The 21,481-nt window shown below is 37.3% G+C and overlaps 1 protein-coding gene across 3 annotated transcripts in view; it reads left to right on the top strand.

Moving 5' to 3' along the window:
• The window catches only part of Polq (DNA polymerase theta), a 102,744-nt gene extending 81,689 nt beyond the window's left edge, over positions 1-21,055 (top strand). For 2 of the 3 annotated variants that reach the window (XM_077794744.1, XM_077794741.1), the window contains 11 exons: positions 577-770; positions 3,488-3,625; positions 5,141-5,315; positions 9,667-9,789; positions 10,387-10,506; positions 14,019-14,203; positions 15,527-15,638; positions 16,021-16,145; positions 19,610-19,763; positions 20,381-20,496; positions 20,942-21,055. In XM_077794744.1, the coding sequence (XP_077650870.1) occupies positions 577-770; positions 3,488-3,625; positions 5,141-5,315; positions 9,667-9,789; positions 10,387-10,506; positions 14,019-14,203; positions 15,527-15,638; positions 16,021-16,145; positions 19,610-19,763; positions 20,381-20,496; positions 20,942-21,055 (1,556 nt within the window). Of the gene's footprint in view, positions 1-576; positions 771-3,487; positions 3,626-5,140; positions 5,316-9,666; positions 9,794-10,384; positions 10,507-14,018; positions 14,204-15,526; positions 15,639-16,020; positions 16,146-19,609; positions 19,764-20,380; positions 20,497-20,941 lie in introns of all 3 variants that reach the window. The other variant, XM_077794735.1, reaches the window with a different exon arrangement.
• Positions 21,056-21,481: the final 426 nt, after the last annotated feature.

Raw genomic sequence — 21,481 nt, 5'->3', positions numbered from 1 at the left:
ATATAGATGCAGAAACTCACAATATACAGTATCTAAACTCCCACCCTTTTTGTAGGGCATCTTTAGAATTAATATTACAAGAAATGTACTGGGAAAACTGATTTAAAATGTCTACCCTGTTGAGAAATGTCTGCATATAGAAAGATGGTGATTTTTATTTCAGAAACTTATTTCTTTACTATTTGACAAGAGCATTGGAAAATATAAAACATCTATATTTAGTCCTTTGTGCAAGCATTTATTCTGTTGGGACCAGAAATATTGCAAATAACTGTAGAGAATTATCCCTTGTAGTCAGTTCAGCAAACAAAGCTGACTGCCTTACTCCTGTGAAGAGTAGAAGCAGAGCTATTGTCTTGGGAGAAATATAGTCTCCTATAATTCAGACTATTCCAGATGTTGTGCTCTGCATACACAAAGATAATAGTTGTTTTGAGAACTTGCTGAGGAGACTGGGATGTGAGATAACTTGGGTAACATCTCTGGATTGTCCTAGACCAATTCTATGTAGTTTAGGCAGTGCTGTAGTCACCTGGGCTGAATTAACATTTAATTCTTATCTTTTTTTTCTTTCAGATATTTTCTGTAAAGTAGAAATGCCTTCTCAATACTGCTTAGCTTTGCTGGAACTCAATGGAATTGGCTTTAGTACTGCAGAATGTGAAAGTCAAAAACATATCATGCAAGCCAAGCTGGATGCAATTGAGACTCAGGCCTATCAACTAGTCGGCCACAGCTTTTCCTTCACCAGTGCGGATGACATTGCCGAGGTAGTATCATGGGAACAGGGAGGTTAGAACATAATTTTTAGAGTTAAAATGAGGTGTTTGTGTGTATTTACTAAATTTGTTTACCTGAACACTAAAGATCAGTAAAATAAAACAGCTAATCAGAATGCACTGGGAATCGAATATTCCAGCACCAAATTAACATTTTACTTAAGAAACAGGAAAGTAGTAGAGAACATAGCAGGCATGGTCCAGGACAAGATTTGCCTGGATCACAGGTGGCACCCACTACATATATGTTGAACAGATGATCAGTCGTGGTGGTCCTGTGACAGAGTAGCTGTTGCTCTATGAAGTTAGTCTTTTCAAAAACTCTCGCCCACATCTTTCTTCAGAATAGACAATTGGGTATTTTTGTGAAATGCAAATAAAAAAAGGGATTTTGTGACTTTTCTGTTTTGAATCTAATTAGGATCTTTGTCAACTTACATGAATTTTGACAAAATTTACTTGTTTTATTTTCAAAGATTGGTGTTCTGTTCTCTCCTCTCATCACAGTCTTTTACTGTTAAGGGTGGTCATGTTGTTCTTGAGGGGCTTCAAACACAACTGGTAGTGTGAACCTTCCTGGATCTTGTAGATATGATTCAGTACTGTAGCATGTTGATGAAGATCAAGGCTTGGAAGCCAGACTCTGGGGTTTGAGTCCTGCCTCCTCCATTTACATTAATTCTTTTTTTTTAAAATATATTTTAGTTGTACACAATACCTTTGTTTTTATTTATTTATTTTTATGTGGTGCTGAGGATCAAACTCAGGGCCTCGCACGCACTAGGCAAGTGCCCTACCTCTGAGCCCCATCCCCAGCCCTTACATCACTTCTTTACATCTCAGTTTCTTCTTCATCAGTAAAATGGAGGTTGTTTCAAGGTATAAATGATAAATGTAAAATACTTGGAAGAGTGATCATCACATAGAAATTGAAGTGCCCATTTTTAAACCACAGAGTTACATGTTTTAAAGGAAACAAGGAACTTTGTTTCTCTTAATAATGTAGTATATCTGTATTGAATTCAGTGATACCTTTTTTCCTTGTGTGTGTTATGTTTTCTTTTGAATTCTTTAGCTTAGAAATACTCAAGTGAATACTTAGCTGACTGTGCAGATATTACACAGGGAACTTATTGAAAACATGAAATCTCTGGGTTTGGGCATAAGCAAGGTTGGGCAGGAACAAAGGCAAGTGCATCATAGGTCTAGACCAAACTCCAGGCTAAAGCAGGAGGCCCTTGCTATTGTTGGCTCCTCAGGTCTTCATGTTAAAATGGAAATTACCTGGAGAGGTAATTTGTATAGAAGCTTTCACAGTTAATTTTGAAGGGTTCACCAAAGAAAGACACTTAAGATAAAGAACTTTTAGATACATAATGTGATATATTTCTAATGTTATTATCACAATAAGTCTTCCTGGGATTATTGCTTTATTGTTACTTGAGTAATGCTCCATTTTTTTTTTTTTTTGGTATTCAGTTATTTGATTTTTTCTCCTATCCAGTCATTTTTATACCCTTTGATATCTGCACTAGGATTTCCTGATAAAATATAAGCTGCCAAGTTTAAAATATGAATTTCACATACACAGAAAATACTTGAGTAAAACTATAGCCTATGTAATTAAAATTGAACTAGCATCCTATAACTGTATTTGTTCAATGTTGCAACCTCAATTCCTATGCATGCTTATAGCCATATCTGTGTAACACAATTCTGTGACTAGTTACCAACACTCATAGTCAACCTCAATGCCGTTCACTCCTAAGTCCCCCATCATTGCCTCTACTGTGAACAGGAACCAGCTCTTGGTTTCTATCAGCACTTCTGTCCTAGGGAAACACAGGCATATCTCTCCCTCCATTCTTGTGCCAACTTGTCCAAAAAAATTCTTGTACTTATGCAGATGGTTTCAATTTTTTGAATTATTGCTGAAAAAAATTCCAAAGTTCATTAAATCCTTTCGAGATATGTGAGAGTAGACATACTAAATAATGCTCTGAATTGCCTGGATCTTAATCCCTCTAATTTGACTTAGTGAGGGTTAGGTTTACCCTGGAACTTTCCTCTGCCCCAGAGCCTGGATCCCTGTTCTGTATAGGCCCCGTTTCTTCATGGGTGCTTACTCTTCCCTTCATCGTTTCTACATTGTATTGGCCGTCTTTTAGGGACTTCCAGGATCCAGTGTTGTAGTGGTGGGCCTAGATGGCTTTCAGAGCCTTCCCCATAGTGTCCTCTGCTTTTTTGATCTCACAATGACAGTGTAAGATCCCATGTTGATTTTCTATTTTGGTTAATGACTGAGCAGTCACACTGATTATCACAGCACAAGATACTTAGGAGAGCTCAGAGTCTTCAGAGTAACCTCAAGTCTTAAAGGCAGTAGCATATTTGCTCTACTATTGAGCTACATGCTTAGCCCTCTCTTTTTTTTTTTACTTTGAGACAGGGTCTCACTAATTTGTTCGCACAACATATACATGTGCCTGTTTAAAAAGCTTGTGTTAGTATTTTTTGAAAGTGCCAAAATTAGAGTATGAACAACATACCTGATGGTAATTTTCATAATTCCAAATTGTCCAAAGAAATGTTCTCCTAACCCATATTAAACTGTAGAGATTATTTTCCAAATAACTTTGCAAAACTATTTTCTGAATGACAGTACTTGCAATTTGATTCTTGACTAAAGAAGCATTAATTTCTTTCAGGTTTTATTTTTGGAATTGAAGTTGCCACCAAATGGAGAAATGAAAATTCAAGGCAGCAAGAAAACTTTGGGTTCTACCAGAAGGGGGCATGACGGTGGACGCAAGTCAAGGCTGGGGAGAAGATTCAGCACTAGTAAGGTGCTCTTTGGGGCAGTCACAGAGCAGAATCTGAACTACTTTTAGCATTTTGGTGTCTTGAAATAATGCTGATGAAATCAAGATCCCATGTAAACCAGCACTTTAACTTACCCAGATATAAATAAACGAATACTTTATGATTCAGTAGCCACAGAATCAGTGGAGAAATTTCAGCATAAAAAACTGGGACTGTAATGTGAGTTGTGTCTCTCCTAACATTAAAACAGAGTGAAGGTTTATGCACTCAGATCTACAGACATAATTTAATTATTATTATACTACTCTGGGAGCTCCAATGTAATTTAACTTGTATAGTTATATGAACATAGAGAATGGTATAGAAGAAGGAAAACTAATTTTTTTTCCAGTTTCAGGGAAAAATTTAAGTTTCTATGAATTTGTTTTGAGAATCAAATCTGCTATTTTCAAAGGAAATTTGTTAATGACAATACATGGAATCTCTATGCATTAGTGGGAGAGAAGAGAGAAAGGGCTTACTTTTATTTTTACTGAAGTTTCAATGGAAAAAATAAGGATAGAAAATGCAGCCACAGAAGCAGTGGAGAGATGTCCAAGTTGCCATTCTGTACAATTTTTGACCCTTACATCACTAACTGTGACTTGTGTGCATTTGGGAAGTGTCTGCAGCTCTGTGCTCTATGACTTTTGATTAGTCTCATGGTCCTTTCATCTCACATGTTTCTATTTGGTTCATCGAAAGTCCCATGTTGCATGGAAATGCCAAAGTTTTAAAAATAAATATCTCCTGATTTCCTTGATATGGAAACCATGTAAGTATCAGGACAAGAAGGAAGACAACTGGGATACTTCCAATCTTGTAAGGAATCCTGGTATTAGGAAAAAGAAATGTGTAAAGAAAAGAGATGATGTAACTTCTTAGTGGGGGGTGGGGTGGGTTTACTTTATTAAGCTGTCTGAATTTACTTTTTTAAGCTATCTGAATTGATAGTGCTCAGCATTACTATGTTTGCATTTTATAACCTGTACTTAACCATAGTTTTATCAAGATGGTGATGTTTCCCTTTTTTTTTTTTTTTTTTTTTTCAGTAGTACTGAGGATTGGACCCAGGGGTGCTTTGCCATTGAGCAGTTCTATTTTTTTTTTTTTATTTTGAGGCAGGGTCTTGCAAAGTTGTCCAGGCTAGTCTTGAACTTGTGATCTTCCTGCCTCAGCCTCCCAAACTCAGGGATTACAGGCACTTGCCACTGTGTCCAATCCACTATTGTGATTTCTAAAGCAACCCTAGAAGTGATTTTGATTGCAAATATAGGATTTGTCAAACTAAATTTTTTTTTTTTTTTTTTTTTTTTTTGTGGTGCTGGGGATTGAACCCAGGGCCTTGTGCATGTGAGACAAGCACTCTACAAAGTGAGCTATATCCGAAGCCCTTCAAAACTAAATTTTGATACTGTATTGTTTACCTAAAAGAGAAACTTGTTTGCTATGGAATTTGGATAAAAATTTAATCTTACCTTGCTATATTTCTTTGGCAGGATGTTTTAAATAAATTAAAGGCATTACATCCTTTACCAGGCTTGATATTAGAGTGGAGAAGAATCACTAATGCTATTACCAAAGTGGTCTTTCCCCTGCAGCGGGAAAAGCGTCTGAATCCTTTTCTTGGAATGGAAAGAATCTATCCTGTATCACAGTCACACACAGCTACAGGTGATGAGAAATGTTAAATGATTTCCAATTTTGAAGTGAAATCAAATTCATATATAACATTTGCTTGTGACAATCTAGGAATTCAAGTGTTGATCATTGGATTCAATGAAGTTCCACATCATTTATAAAACATATACTTCCTGCAAAGCATAGCTAGACACCACCTGGATACTGAGATGAGTTTTATTAAGATACATTTCCTGCTTTCAAGTATATATATAGAGTAACTGGTGTCTGACACACGATGTTTCCCCTAAGAGTATACATGGGAATTCAGTACTTGCATCAATGATCTTATCTTACCTTAGTGCCAGCCCTTTCCTGAGCCTCTTAAGATTCTTTCCTTCAAGCATCATGGAGATTCCTCAGAAAACTAGGAATGGAAATACCATATGACCCAGCTATCCCACGCCTTGGTACTTATCCAAAAAACCCTAAAATCAGCACACTATAGCAATGTGGGCACCTCAATGTTTATGGCAGTCCAATGCACAATAGCCAAATTATGGAATCCACCCAGATGCCTGTCAATAGATGAATGGATTAAGAAACGGTGGTCTATATACACAATGGAGTTCTGCTTAGCCATAAAGAACAATGAAACTATGGCATTTGCTGGTAAATGGATGGAAATGGAGAACATCATGCTGAGTGAAATATGCCAGACCCAGACACTCAAAGGTCAAATGTTTACTCTCACATGTGGAAATTATTTTAAAATTAAGGAAAGGAGGGAGGATAGGATATAGGGAAGATCAGTAGTGCAGAAGAAGGTGATCAAGTGGCAGAGTGGAAGGAATGGCAAAGGGAAGGAAATGCAGAACGAATTCTTAAAAAATAATGTTATGTGTGTCTATAAATATACCATAGGGAAATCCACCTTTATGTGTAAGTATAAAGAACCAATCCAAGATAAATAAATAGATGAGCGAAAGAAAGTCGTTATAGTTGAGGAAGGAGAAAAGAGAATGGGGGTGGAGGTGGAGGTGGGGAGAACAGGAGAGAAAAGGGGGAGTGTGGGAACTGAAACTGAATCCCTTGCATGTATGATTTTGTCGGGATGAACCCAACTTCCATGTATAACTATAACGCTCTAATAAAACAGAAGGAAAGAGCTGAAGCTCAGTAGGCCTCTGGGGCATCTGTGTATAAGTGTCTTACTTTCTGAAGTGGGAAGGAAAGCTGTAGAGTCCTTTGGGTGTCTCATGTCCTCCTAGAATAAGTATGCATATAATCTGATAAAGAAGCACTCTTTCTCTAGGCAATACAAAACTTTACTTGCCAAACATGATGTGCAATGGAAGAAAGGACAGTTATAAACTTGTTCACAGGTTGCCCCCACTTTTCTGACTGTGGGTTACAGTGCAGGTGAGGTGACTGCAGACACAGTCCACCGGTTTCCTGGAGTTGAGCTGATGGTGACAGATATCTAGGGGAGGCCCAGGTGTTCAGACTTCACAGGACAGAGTACTGAAGAAGACAGAGCTATACAGCAGCTAGCTCTGGAGATTTGCATGGGTCCTCTGGGTTATTAGCTGAGCAAGGATCAGCACAGGCCTGTGAGGAAGCTGCCAGAAACCAGGGAGAGAATCCCCCGAAAGAATCAGAGGAAATTATTTCTGGGTTTGCCCAGAGCGAGAAACTATTCCTGAGCCCAAGAGCCAGACTGACAAACCTCATGTTCCTGGGGCACGAATGCTTCCATCTTAGGTCCGTGATCAGCTCTAGACTCAGGGTTGCCTGATCCAGCCGAGCAGGCTTAGAAGTAAGAACCAAAGCCTCAGATCTCTTCTGATCAAATCCTTTGCCTATATATATATGTATATATATATTTTTTTTCAGTTGGATTTTGTTTTCTTTTACTGAGTTTTAAGAGCCCTTCAGATACTCTTAATACAAGACATAATGTGGTTTTCAAAAAAAAATTTAAATAATGGGTCTGATAATATTTTAAAATGTACTTCTTAAAGTCATTTTAGTATTAACCTACTATATTTTCAAGGAAAATAAATTTGAAATTAGGTTTGTGACTGCCTTTATTTCACACAAGCTCATGAATGTTTTTAGTTATGATATATATCATACTTACAGAAATGTATAATGTATACATATATATATTTTAAAAATAACGAATCATTCATAGAGGCGGCAGTTTCAACTGGTGATATGGAATGTGGGCTCTGAATCAGAAATCACAGTTTGAATCCTGGTGCTGTGAATCTTTAGACAGGTGCTTCCTGCCTCAGTGCCTTAAGTTTTTTCCTATAGAAAAGAAAGTCAGAACAGTCCTGCCTCACTGGTCATTCTGAGGATTAAGTAGGTTAATTCTGCTGAGTGCTTAGACTAGCACATGCTTCTGGGAAAGTGCTTGGTATTAGTTCCTCTGTTATTTTTTTTTCACATTGCCACATTTTTATTTGGTCCAGTATGTTTTAACATGCACAACCTATATACAACAAAATAAAAACCATCTCTAATCCTACCATCAGCACTTTTTGTTAATTTTATTTTTGATTAGCATGTATTATACACATTAATGGGTTAAGTATGATATTTGGCTACATGTACACTATGACCCTTATCTACCCTTTCCCCTTCCCAGTCTCTGATAATCACTATGATACATTCAGATTGACTTTTAAACACACACACACACACACACACACACACACACGAGAGAGAGAGAGAGAGAGAGAGAGAGAGAGAGAGAGAGAGAGAGAGAGAGAGGAAGAAGAAGAAGAAGAAGAAGAGGAGGAGGAGGAGGAGGAGGAGGAGGAGGGAGAAGGAGAAGGAGAAGAAGATGAAGATGATGATATGGTACTTGTCTTTGGTGTCTGGCTTATTTCACTCAACATGATCTCTTACAGTTGCTAAACTATTTAAAGTAGAGACACTCTTTGTTCTAAACAACTTTCTCTTTTCCTTTGTGTCTATTAAGCTAACCTCTTGGTCTTTTCTAGCAATTTCTTTTGGTATTTAAATATCACTTTGGAACACTTGCTAATGCTTTGTAAATTTGTGTAAAATAAAATACTTGGTGCTAAAACAAAAGCACCCTACGGTTTTCAAAGATGTTACATTTATTTGTTGCTCATAAAGCAGAAGGTAGTCAATTCTCTTTCTATTATTGATTTTAGAAATAATATATTTTAATAATGTTGCATAATTTTATAATAATATTTTAGAAATGTAAGCTTACCTAAGCATGGCAAAACTATTTCATGATTAGAATTCACTTTCACTAAGCTATTTGCATGTTGTATAATTTATTTTTAGAATCTTTTTTTGTCTGCCAGTGTTACCTTATTAATTCAACTAATAGGCCAAGGCAGCATGCTAAATATGAACTATATTCTAGAAAAGAAGAAAGTGTGCTGAGGTGGAAAGAGCCTTGGATGCCTGCCTTTGCTATTTGCTAGCTTTGTGACACAAAAGGGGACATTTAATAATAATAATTATATTTCAAGCTACCATTAATTAAACACTTATTTTGTGCTAAAAGCTAAATAAAAAGAATACAAAATTAGGTTTTTATTCAGAAAAATGATGTCTAAGGCATTCAAAATGTCCAATTCATCAGAAGAAACAGCAGCTACTAGAAGAGCCCATTATAGGGAATAGTTCATCATAGAGGATTTTAATGTTGCTAATGGCAAGAACAAAATTAATGGCCCAAATACTTTTTATATGTTTTAAAGAAGTTCAATCAATAATAAACTATTAAAATTTGTGTGTGGGGGGGGGAATAAAGGCTTTATAATCACTTAAAAACAGTTATTTACTAGAAACACCTGATTCTAGTCTCCAGCCAGGTCAGTACTAATGTTTTCTTGAATGATAGTGCTGATGAGAAAACCAGCCAGGAGGTGTCTGAAAGTGAGGTCCAGTTGCCCCTCAATGCTGCTCCTGCGCACAGTGCCCTGCCGTGGTGACATTGTTCTCCAAGGTCCAGCTGCTCTTCTGCTGTCCACCCTCCTCTCTGGCCTGTGCACCCTGGCTTGACAACTCCGATGTTCATTCCTGCTAAGGTCTATTTGAGTTGCCCGGACTCGTTCATGTGCCTGCTAACCTGTTGTGCTGACATTGGGCACTCATTTTAGCACAGGAATAGTTCAGTTTATCAGTTTGCATGGGATCACTTTTCCAGGGAGCTAAGTGAATGTAGAACACAGGCATTTATTTTGGAATGGTTTTGTACTTATTGTTAGATGCACGAAAATGATGAAAATTTTCATTTGTTCTAAATTTAGTTTATCATTGATAGAGCATGCATTTTAAAGGATAATTCAGAAATGCAAGGCTGATTAATTTTTTTTTTCTAATTTTATGTCTTTCTCCTGCTTGATTTTAGGACGAATAACTTTTACAGAACCAAATATCCAGAACGTGCCAAGGGATTTTGAGATCAAAATGCCAACACTAGTAGAGGAAAGTCCTCCTTCCCAGGCCCCAGGGAAAAGCCTGCTTCTCACCGGCAGGTAAGCTCTGTTTCTCTGTATTGGTATCAATACCCTTTTGTGAGTATGAATGGCAAAAATAGCCTCTTATACAAAATAATGAAATGAGTTTAAATTTTGAGTTCTAGACATACCCATTTTTTCTAGGTTCTACCATTTTAAATCCTGAGTTTGTCTGTAGAAAAGCTATTTGATAGTGGGAGTCTGAAAACCCCGGCTATTAATTGAATCAACCAGCAGTTAATCTGACTTTTAATTCAGATCCTGAAGGGAAGAGGTTAGCAATGCCAGCAGTACCTCCCCTGCCCTCCTGTACGCACATGATAGGAAGAAACAGCACTGATAGTTTATGAGATATGGTCAGAGATTTGTTGAGTTAATTTAGAGTCAGTTGTCTCAGAATTGGTTTGTGGAAAGGACTGTTTGTAGAAATGTTACACATCACACTTAATGTTAATCAAATATTTGCCAAAACCTGTTAAGTTTAAAAGTGAGTTCAGGTTGGGTTGTTTTTAAGTTTCTTAAACAAAAATATTAACTGGACTGAAAAACTGGACCTTTCATATTTTTGAGATGCTTCATGTTCAGTTGATGATGTTGTTTGTACCACAGAGGACAAAATAAGAAGAGTTGCGTCCCAAACCCTGGACACCAGGCACAGATGGGCAAGAAAGCTGCAGACAGAGGGATGCCGTTTGCGGTGAGCATGCGCCATGCCTTCATCCCTTTTCCAGGTAATGGATTTTGAGCTTCTCATTGTCTGATCATTGCTGTGGGAACGTTTTCAAATCATTGAAGCTGTCCCTGGGACTCAGGGACATTGACCCCTTGTCATTCCTCTCTGCAGTGGAGCTCATCTTCCCAGGTTTTGCCAGGCTGATGGCTGTCGTTTATCATTGCCTTCATGATTTGCCCTCTGTGCAACTTCTTTGGTGTAGCTCAGTGGCAGCTGTCTGCTGAAATCATGGATTCTAAGGCCACTGAAAACTCTTTGCCGAATCCAGTGGATTTTGCCAGTCCTCATTCTCTTGCACTTCCCTGTAGCATTTGTTCCTGTTCATCAACTCTCTGCTTCCTGACTCTCTCTCCTCCTCTGACTTCTAAGAGCACAGATTTTATTGTTTTGGTCTCTCTGACTTGTTTGCTCCCATGTTTCTTCTCCCTTTCTGCCCACTGCTGCTTCCTGTGGCATGGGGTCACCCCCAGGTTGTCCTTATGCTGCCTGACCTCAGTCTCTAGCCATTGACCTATTTGTCATTAAGACATGTGGAAGTCCTGTGGAACTCCTGAGTCCTCCCGGCTTTTAGCATGCATGTTTACTCTTGATGTTTTGCAAGGTGGCCACCCTGGGTGAGTGTGATGAACCCTCTGAATTTATCTTCAATTCTGTCAGAAACTTGAGGTCCATAGGTGAACTTGAGGTCTGTGATAACACAACCTGCTCGGCAATTTTCAGTTTCATTTTTTAAGTATGATCTACCGGCGCACAAAGTTCAGACCTAACCAATGGAGTTTTTAGAGCTCTTTATTTGAGCTGATTGGTGATTTCTTATGGAGACATGCAGTCCTGAGTGTCTTCTTTTAGTTCAAGGACAGGAGTGTGGCTGGATTTAAAAGCATTGTTGCATAATAGGAGTGTAGTGTGAGGCACATCAGAATTTGAAAATTTTTAGTAGCCACATTGGGAAGATTTCCCCAGTTCCAGCATTTGAAATGAGCCTTTTTTCTTTTCATTTTGATCTGTTCACCATTTTTTTTTTCTCTGTGCTTAAATGGGATAATTTCTATTGACTGTTTGATGTTCACTGATCTTTTCTTCTATAGTGTCTAATCATTGTCACAGCATTCTGGTCAATTTTACATTTCAGATATTGTATTTTTCACTTTAGAATTTTCAGTTGGTTCTTTTTGTAGTTTTTATAACTTCATTGCAATTCACTATTATATCATTATGTTCTTTAAATTCCTGAATACATTTTAGATAGCTTTTAAAAATTCCATTATCTCTGATTTCTGGGTCACTTTTCTATTGATTGAATTCTCTCCTGCTCAGTTACTTTTACCTGGTTCTCCATATGTCTCTGATTTTTTGGTGTGTCTGGACATTATGGTTTCTACCTTGTTAACTCTTTGGATTTTGTAGTTTACACTAGTAGGATATACATTTGTTCTGGCGAGCAATATACTTTCAATCTTGAACATTTTGAGACTTTCCAAGTCTGCACTCAAGGGCTGTGTTAGCCTGGTTAATGAGGTGTGATCTTTCTAGGGTCTCTTCTTGGTGTTCAAGTAGTTCAGAAAGTCTCTCCATCTAGTCTGGTCAGAGCTTGGATTTCTCATTCCAGAGTGTGTGTCTTAACCAAGCAGTTCTTGCCAACCGTTATGCTATGGAGGTTCTTTCTTCAGGAATAATTATTCTTCTTTCCTGGTTCCCGGTACTCTCCCAGCACAGTTTAATATTTGGCCCCAAATCCAAAGGCGTTCTTATGCACGTCTGGTGCTCTTTTTGTGCATAGTTCCTTTCTCTATGAATTCTCACCAATTCTAGTGCCTCACAAGCCCAAACTCTAGTCTGTTTCCTTAGCTCAGAAGGAATTGTGCTTTATTTCAGCTCCAGGTCCTTCAGTACATCAGGGGAAATGTCTCCATTCAGAAACCTGAGACAGTTGTAAGGCCCACCTCATGTCTCTCCCTTCTCTGTGCTAATAGTGGGGCAGTGCCTGTTGCTTAACCTCTCAGAATAATTATTTCATAGAAATAACTGCACCTAAGAGTATCCTGAATACCTTGCCAATATTTCTTTAGCAAATATAAGCAAATATGAATATGTAATCTTTTTTTTCCCCTGTTGCAAAAATTAGCATTCCATTTATACTGTTGTCTGGGCTTTTCAATAAAAATTTTATATTAGATTAGATTGTACATATCAGTAAAGAAATTTGAATACGAGCTGGTTTATTCCATGTGTGGGTAATCTGTGCAGCAGTCTGGGTTTGTTTGGTGAGTCACAGACCTGTTTAATTTTGATAGATATTGTCAAATTGTCATCATGAGAAGGTCAGCATTTTACTTCCTGGAAACATCTCAGTGTTTCTTTCTCTATAGCCAGAGTGTATTGTCCAAACTTCCATTTTTTTGCAATTTAAGGGAAGAAAATTTGTTTTTGCTAGATTTAGTTTCAATTTCTCTTATTATGAATGAAGATAAACATTCTTTAATATGTTTAAAATTCTTTAGTTTTGATTATTTCTGTGAACTGTTTACTTGTATTTTGTCTGTTCTTGATCTGTAGCAACTCTTTTTTTTTTAATATGGCAGTGATTCTTTTATGATAGCAAAATTTTAAAATTTTTTTTTTACCCTGCTTTTATTTTATTTTATTTTTTTAAAGGAGAGAGAGAGAGAGAGAGAGAAAATCTTTTTTTTTTTTTTGTAGATGGACACAACACAATGCCTTTATTTTTATGTGGTGCCCCATGCTAAGTGAGAGCTCTACCGCTGAGCCACAATCCCAGCCCAATACTGCTTTTATTTTCGCTATGTATGTATGAGCCATTCATTTCTACTCCATAGGTAAATTATCTTAATCCTTTTAATAACTCTTCCTTACTTATTGACCACTTGATGTTTTTCATTACATGTCTACTATTGAAGCAAAGTACATTTCTCTCCAGCCCACTTAATATATTCACTCATTAGACAGTTTCTCCATTAGTTAATTAATAATTAATTCAACAACTATTCTTCTTATGTACCAGAAACTGCAAATATTTCCATAGAATGAAAAGAAAATATAAGTCTTCTATTCATAAGGACCCAGTGCCATGTGAGTGAGGCATGAAAGAGCCATTTTATTTGTGCCAGGTGCTATGGCAGCACTGAGGAAAGCACTGCTTTGTGCTTAGGGGACAGATGTCAGGGTAGCTTTACACATATTACATATACTTGAAAGCTAAACAGAAAAAAATGATCTAATATACAGAACCAAATTGCATTATACTGAAAAAACTTTTGAACACATTGAACTCAAAGTTCTAAATGAGAACTTGTATAGAGGTTATACAAAAAAAACAAACAAACAGAAATCCTGGAAATGAAGGAAATTATAAACCAAATTAAAAACTCAAATGAGAGTATCACCAGTAGAGTACACCAATTAGAAGTCAGAACATCAGACAACAAAGACAAAATATAGCATCTCGAAAAGAGTCTTGTACAAGCTTTTTAAAGATCATTTCTATTTCAGGTGGCTTAATATTGGCTGCTGATTATTCTCAGCTTGAACTGAGAATCTTGGCTCATTTATCTCAAGATTATCGTCTCATTCATGTATTAAACACTGGAGCTGATGTTTTCAGGAGCATCGCAGCAGAATGGAAGATGATGGACCCACAGTCTGTTGGAGATGATCTGAGGCAACAAGCAAAACAGGTGATCCTGGTGGACATGTTTAATATAAATGGGAAGGATTTAGTGGTTCAAAAAATTTTAAGTGATTTTAATTATTTTCAGTTTAAGAACCATTTTTCTGTCTTTTCATCTTTCCAACCTCATTCAGTACTCATCTCATGGTATTCATTACACTTTCCTTTGTAAAAATAATAGAAAGAATGAGATAGACTAAGATCTGAGGCCACTCTGTGTCAGAATGGCATGTGTATTTAAGACCATAATATGGCTAGTCAGAGCACCTGGTATTTAGTACAAGCTCATTTAAAAGTGATGTATTTCATTGTGTTTATGGTTGTATGTTTTTATTTTATGGTTGTATGTTTATATTTTAAATCTCTTTCTAGTCAGTAAATGTCCTGATATCAAGTTCCATATTTTCATTTTTACTTGCCTACAGCAAGGGGCTAAAATACATTGTATAGAAAGTGCTCTCAAATATTTTTTGAGAAAATTTGGCTGAGCTGTGGATTACAATTAATGACTGATTTCGTTTTAGCTTTTTGAGGACTGTGAACCTTCATGCTGACTTGTATCTTTGAAGTGGATCCATGCAAATTCCTACTCCTGCTTGAGAAGGTCAAAGCCACACTTACACACTTCCTAGCCTATATCAACACTGACACTTCTTACCAAGTGCCCTGTGGGGCATCTGACCCATTTTCCAGGGAGCAGGATTGTTGGCTAAGAGGCATACCCAAGCTCTAAGGCCTTCTGTGTTCATTTTACATTTGCACTTTCAGTTACTTACTGCTGAAATGCTTACCAATCCATGAGTATCACTATCTTCATTTTGTGGATGAAGAAATAAAATACAAAGAGGTTAGATGGCTAGTGCAAGATTTATGTCTTGTGAATGGTGGAAGTAGGAGTGAACCCAGGCAGTAATTATTATCAGTTAATATCCATCAGCGTTTCTTTAGTGGCCTCACCTAGACCATTCTCCTGCACTTCTCCCAAATTTCCTCAGGAGTTTTTATTTGTTTTTAACTCAGACAAATTCTAAATTTGTGGGATTTCAGGAGGCTGTGAGTTGAGGAAGGTATTTATTTCCAGGAATTTCTGTTCACTTACTCTCTTCCTTTACTCATTCCAGCCCCTCAAAAAGTGATGCCAAAATGCAGTACAGATGTTCAGTGGATATTAACCTCTGTGAATTTAAACCATCAAAGCAGATCTCATCATTTCTTTGATCCACCATGAAATTAAAGATTTACAAAAATTTTAATCCTAATGAATTCTGTATTGCATTTTATATAGTTATGACTTTTAATTTGCTTTCTAAGTGTGATGACTCCTTTTCAGATTTGCTATGGAATCATTTATGGGATGGGAGCTAAATCTCTAGGAGAGCAGATGGGCATTAAAGAAGAAGATGCTGCTTGCTATATTGATTCCTTCAAGTCCAGGTACACAGGTGAGGATCTTGAGTGCTGATTCCCCTCTCTGCCACCTAGCTGACCATGTTAGATTAAATTAAAGTCAGGTTTTCATCAGACATTGTTAGGAGCAAATAACATTAACCTTACTAATGATTGTTTAATACAATATACTTTTTTTTTCTTTCCATAAAAGGGACAGATACAGAATAGCAAAATACAGTTGCTGAATATGCTATTGTGTCACTGTGTTTGGGACTTGAGCTAGGGGCTTAGATAGCATTAGTTTGAAACAATAAGCCACGGATTAAATGTACTAGGAACTCAAAAATGTGATAGGTTTTACTATGTCTATTGAAACCAATGAATGAAATGAAGGATGACTTTGGTTGTTAGTTATTTCTGTATTTTCTTTCTTAGGGATTAATCATTTCATGAAAGAGACAGTGAAGAATTGTAAAAGAGATGGCTTTGTTCAGACCATTTTGGGAAGGCGAAGGTACTTGCCAGGAATCAAAGACAACAACCCTTATCATAAAGCTCATGTATGTTGAAGTTTCTCTGATTTTAACTTCATATTTCAATGACATGTATTTTTTCAACAAAGGCTAAGTACTACTAATGTCCCTTTTTAGGAATACTAGACTATTAATTGGATCTTTTGAATCAACAAGGGTAATCATTGATTTTATTGATGACTTCTGCATTGGTAACTATAGAACTTTTCTAACCTTATTCCTTTTATTGCTTCTGCTTGACTTCCTGGCTAGGACAATGTAAAATAGAAGTAGGGCAGTGTTCCAAAGAAGTGTGTTTGTCTCCTTTCATACTCAGAGGGAAAAATGTAAGCATATTACCCATGAATAGAACTTTCCTTGACATTTTTAATGGTGCCTGCATCAGATAAAGGAAATACTAATAGGCTTTAGATTCTGGGTCACAACTCTTCAACCCTTTGGTGTAGTACAAAAGATGTCACAGATAATACATGAATGAGTGAGGCTGTGTTCCAAGAAAAGTTTATCTGTAGAAATAGGAGGTGGTCTAGATTTGGTCTGCAGACCAGTTTGCTGATCCTTTTTTAAATTGTTGCTTCATTGATTATAATTTGCCTGTTTTTCCCTTCAGTTGTTTTCAGTATATTTTTCTTTCTGTCTGATTTTGACCATATTTTCTGCCCTGTGCCTAAGACTGTGTGGTTTTTAATTGTGTTTATATTGTGGGGAGGGCTAATTGAGGCTTCCTGAATTTGTGGTTTGACATGTTTTGCTGACTTTGGAAAACTGTTAGACACTACTTTAACTACTGTTTCATCATATTCTTTTCTCTTTTTTCTAGAACTCCTGTTATAAATTATAAGCTTATTTTTTTCAGTCCCTTATGTTTCATATTCTTCTGTATTTTCCACATTTACATTTCATCATACTTTATTCTGAATTTTTAAATTTTTTAAATAAATGCATTCTGAATATTTTTAATTTAGTTTTCACTTCACTGATTGATTCATTGATGTGCTGTTAAAACACCTATTGAGTGTTTATGTTATTTTAATGTTTTTAGTTCTAGAATTTGTTTTGTTCTCATTTTATGATATATAACCCTTTTGATGAAAAGTTCAGTTTTTTTTCTTATGTCCTTGAATATATCAAACAGGATTATAGAGTTGACTAAGTTTGATAATAGTTGATCAACTGGTGAATCTCATATTCTTGTACTCTGTTCTTTTTGCCTTTTGTTTTTCTTAGTTTTCCATAGAAAGTTATATTGTCTTAATTTCTTATTGTCCTAGTTAGTTTTTCTTGAGTGTTAAGCATTGTATATTGGAAGATTGAGGAAGTAATTTATCTTGTTTGATGATTTTGCTTTCATTCAGAGAAAATGTATCATTGCTTCTTAGAAGCAGGAGGACCAGAAACCAACAATATAGGATTACCCTAGAGACAGAAATGATTTGAAGCAAAATGGCAGGGTCACACTGTTTTAATTTATCTTTTTTCCTTGAGTATTGGTTTTGGGTTGCAACCTGATGATTACCAGGTCCTTTTATACTTGTGGGGCCCTGTACTCAAATGTTTGTTTCCTTAAAATCCTAAAGACTAAGAGTTCTGCTCAGCTTTTTAGCTTCTCAGCTTCTGCTTCTAGAATATTTTTGTTCCTCTGGGAGAAATGAGAGTCTCCAATGCCAGGATCTCTTCCTTTTGTTTTCTTTCTTTCCTAGTTCTCTAGTTTCTAGATTTTTTTTTTTAACCTGCTTTTCATCTGACTCATTCAGAGAGGCTTTTTCTGACTACCTTTTTCAGCAGAGATACTGTCAGTGGGAGGATTGGTCTTAATGGCCAAGTCTTCCATTTCCAGAAGACCACATTTTTTTATGTAGATAAAAAAATACTGGTAATGAAAGCATTGAACTTTGTGGGACCCAGCCCAAACTGCCAAATTTCCTTAATTTGGAAGAGAATCAGAGAAGTAACAATGCCATAAAGTATATATTATTTGTTTCTGTGTTTGCTTAGCGAAATCATCCCCAGAATTTCAGTGGATTAAATAAAGAAGGTTTATTGTGCATTCATGTTACAGTTTGGCTCCATGTTGATCATGGCTTTGCTCCACATTTTCTTCATTCTGGAATGAAGTCTTTACCTGGGATATACCCCCTTTTTTGTGTGTGTGATAGTGTTGTGTGTCACTCTCACATTTCATTGGCCAAAACTAGCATAGGCTGTCCTTTCATAGGGGACAGCACTTGAAATTGCATGGGTATGGGTGGGGCATTGTAAGTGACAGAAAGGCAGCAAGGAATCATGACAGGAAATGTCTAGTTTCAAGGAGCAAGAGTCAGTATAACTGAAATTATTCAGTCATTCTTTAAACAGTGACAACCAAGTTTACAGTGGATTCATTAGCATTTGACAAGCAACAAGTTACTTTCTTTTCTTTTTCTTTTTATTAAGGTATACCTCTTCAACATTTATTTAACCTCCTAAAAGTTGTTTGTAAGCCAGGTGGCAGGGAACTTGAGAGGAACTCTGAGTTACATTGAGTAGACACCTGCCATTTGTTTTTTAGAAATTTTTGGGCATCAGGAGTGATATTCATGGAGAGGTTATACCAGATATAAACTCAGGTATCTTCCCCTATTGTTCTGGTATAATTAATTTTAGCAGCCATAATTGCCCAGCCAAGAAGCTCCTGGCAGCCATCATTTCCTGAAAGTTTTAAGGTATCACCAAGAGATCCAAGATCTGCACTTTCTCTAGCAGCTAATGTAGCCATGTAGCCTCAGCAGCCGATAAAAAGCACTGATTCTTATCAGCTGGAGCCAAACTCAATTAAGGACGAACAGGCCAGTGGTATGGGGGATATGCTTCCGTCCCACAGCACAAAGAATGATGCTCTACCTACATCTATAAGATTAAGGGTATTTTGAGGAATAGCTAGGTACAGCGTTGCACCTTGAGAGGCTAAGGCAGGGGGATTGCAAGTCTGGGGCCACTCTGGTCAATTTAGCAAAATCCTTGTCTCAAAATTAAAAGTCTGGAATGTAGCCTAATGGTGGATTGCCACCGAGTTCAATCCTCAGAACTGTTAAAAAAAAAAAAAAAAAAGAAGCAAAAGAAAAAGTACTTTGAGGAATAAATCCTTTAGAGAGGAGTTTAGAATAGCTAGAACACTGATGGCATATTTTTCTAAGATAAAATGATTTTGAGTTACTGAATATATTCTAAATACTATGCAGATTTGGGGCCTAGTTGAGTACTGAAGATTTCTAAACTGAAACAAGCCTGACTTTTAACACAGTCTAAAGGAAATGTGTGGCCACTACAGAATCTAGAGCCAAGGATCATTGTGGTTGTTATTCTTAGGATGCAGCCTAATAGTTGATGTTCTGGGTCATGTCTCAGTCCAAATTTCCATTCTGACAGCAAATATGAATACTGATCTGTGGACACTCAGGTCAAGCAGAAAACCATGTTGGTGCATCTGATAGAGCACCTGTTGTATTTTATAGGCTGAGCGTCAAGCCATCAACACTACAGTCCAAGGATCAGCGGCTGATATAGTCAAAATAGCCACAGTTAACATTCAGAAGCAACTAGAGACCCTCCACTCAACCTTCAAGTCCCATGGCCATCGGGAGGGTAAGCTCCAGATCAATAGAACAGGTTTGTCCCTTGATGGAGGCCCTGCTATAACATGGTGAAAACAATATTATCAGAAAAAAGGGAAGTTTTTTATATTTTATTTCTCACCAGTTCTCAATGTTTTCATACTCTTTGAAATTATTAAGGATCCCAAATAATTTTTGTTAATGTGGGTTATATGTATTGTATTTACCATATTAAAAATCAAAGCAGGGAATGTTATTTTTCTCTCTCCACATTTTTTATTGGTGCATTATAGCTGTACATAATGATGGGATTTGTTGTGACATATTTATACATGCATACCATATAACAATATAATTTAGCTAATATCACTCCCCAACACTTTCCTCCTCCTTCCCCTCCTCCCACCTCTTAGTCCCTTTCCTCTACAGAGCTCCCTTTGCTTTTCATGAGATCCCGCTGTACCCCACCTCCTTTCTTTTCCTTTTTCCTCTGAGTTTGGCTTATTTTGCTTATCATAATGGTCTCCAGTGATAGGTCACCTAGATATGTCATTGAAGATGAGTTATGGTGCCATATGCGGTTAAAGATAGTCAAGGTTGGGACCATCAAAAGGAGGCTATCCCAGGGCACAATGACATGCTATTCATTTTTCCTGCTTTTTCCTGAGATAGGATTGTTACCAAAGAGAAAACTGCAAGGGATGTTCTGCCAGAACAGAGGAGGCTTCTTCATCCTTCAACTTCATGATGAACTGTTATATGAAGTGGCAGAAGAGGATGTTGTCCAGGTATTTTTGCAGAGTGTGGTTCACTCCATAGGGAGCTAAACCTCTTGGGTGAGGCCACTCACTTTTTCCTGTGCATGAGGTTTTGGGGGCCCTTCACGGGCTGCAGGGTGGCTAGATGCTTGTTGAGTTCTTACAGCTACAGAAGAGCTTAGAGTGCTCAGTTTCATACTTAATCTTAAAAGTAAAGAAATCCCTGATGCTGGGATAATTTTGTTAGGATAAGCTAACAATTTGGAGTCTTGCCCTGAGGGTTTCCAAGCTCTGAATGTTCTAGCTAAAGCTGTCAGGCCTTCTGCCCATCAGTGAAGGGCCTTTTGAGATTCCTGGCTCTTTTCTGATTGTGTTTTAAGCACCTTTGGTTTATCACCCTGTCAGTGGATGGGTTGGGAAACAGCCTTTGACCTGACAGAGTTTGTTAACCTCAAAAAACTGTTTTCTTTTGTAGGTAGCTCAGATCGTCAAGAAGGAAATGGAGAGTGCCATAAAGCTTTCTGTGAAATTGAAAGTGAAAGTGAAAATAGGTGCTAGCTGGGGAGAGCTGAAGGACTTTGATATATAACCCTGCAGTTGACTAAGCCCCAGGGAAGCCTGGTGCAGATATTGTCACCTGGGAAGAACAGAGACGGCCCTTTCACCTACTTCATGAACACAAATTCTCAGGTCTTGATAGATTTAAGATAATTCTGTAGTGAGGGTCTTTCTCTACAACAGTAAAAAAGATGTTGAGGGTAGGGAGGGGGGTAATATACCAAGTTCAGTGATTATATTCACTCTGAAAGAATATTTTGGATTAGCCTTTCATAATTTAAATTGGGGGCTTTAAACAGGTTCAGAACGTATGCTTGAAATATGCACTTAGCACTTAAGCTCCTTATCTACCTGACTGACTAGGAAAGCTGAGCCACAGCCTTAGAGGCATCCTCAGGGGTCCTGGAATCAGGCTCCCCTGGTACAAACCCATCAGGGACCAGTCGGATGAGGATGG

Source organism: Urocitellus parryii, chromosome 2, assembly GCF_045843805.1.
Source record: "Urocitellus parryii isolate mUroPar1 chromosome 2, mUroPar1.hap1, whole genome shotgun sequence".
NCBI classification, from domain to species: Eukaryota; Metazoa; Chordata; class Mammalia; order Rodentia; family Sciuridae; genus Urocitellus; species Urocitellus parryii.
The sequence above is the reverse complement of the archived record's forward strand: the minus strand, read 5'-3'. Positions and strand labels throughout refer to the sequence as shown.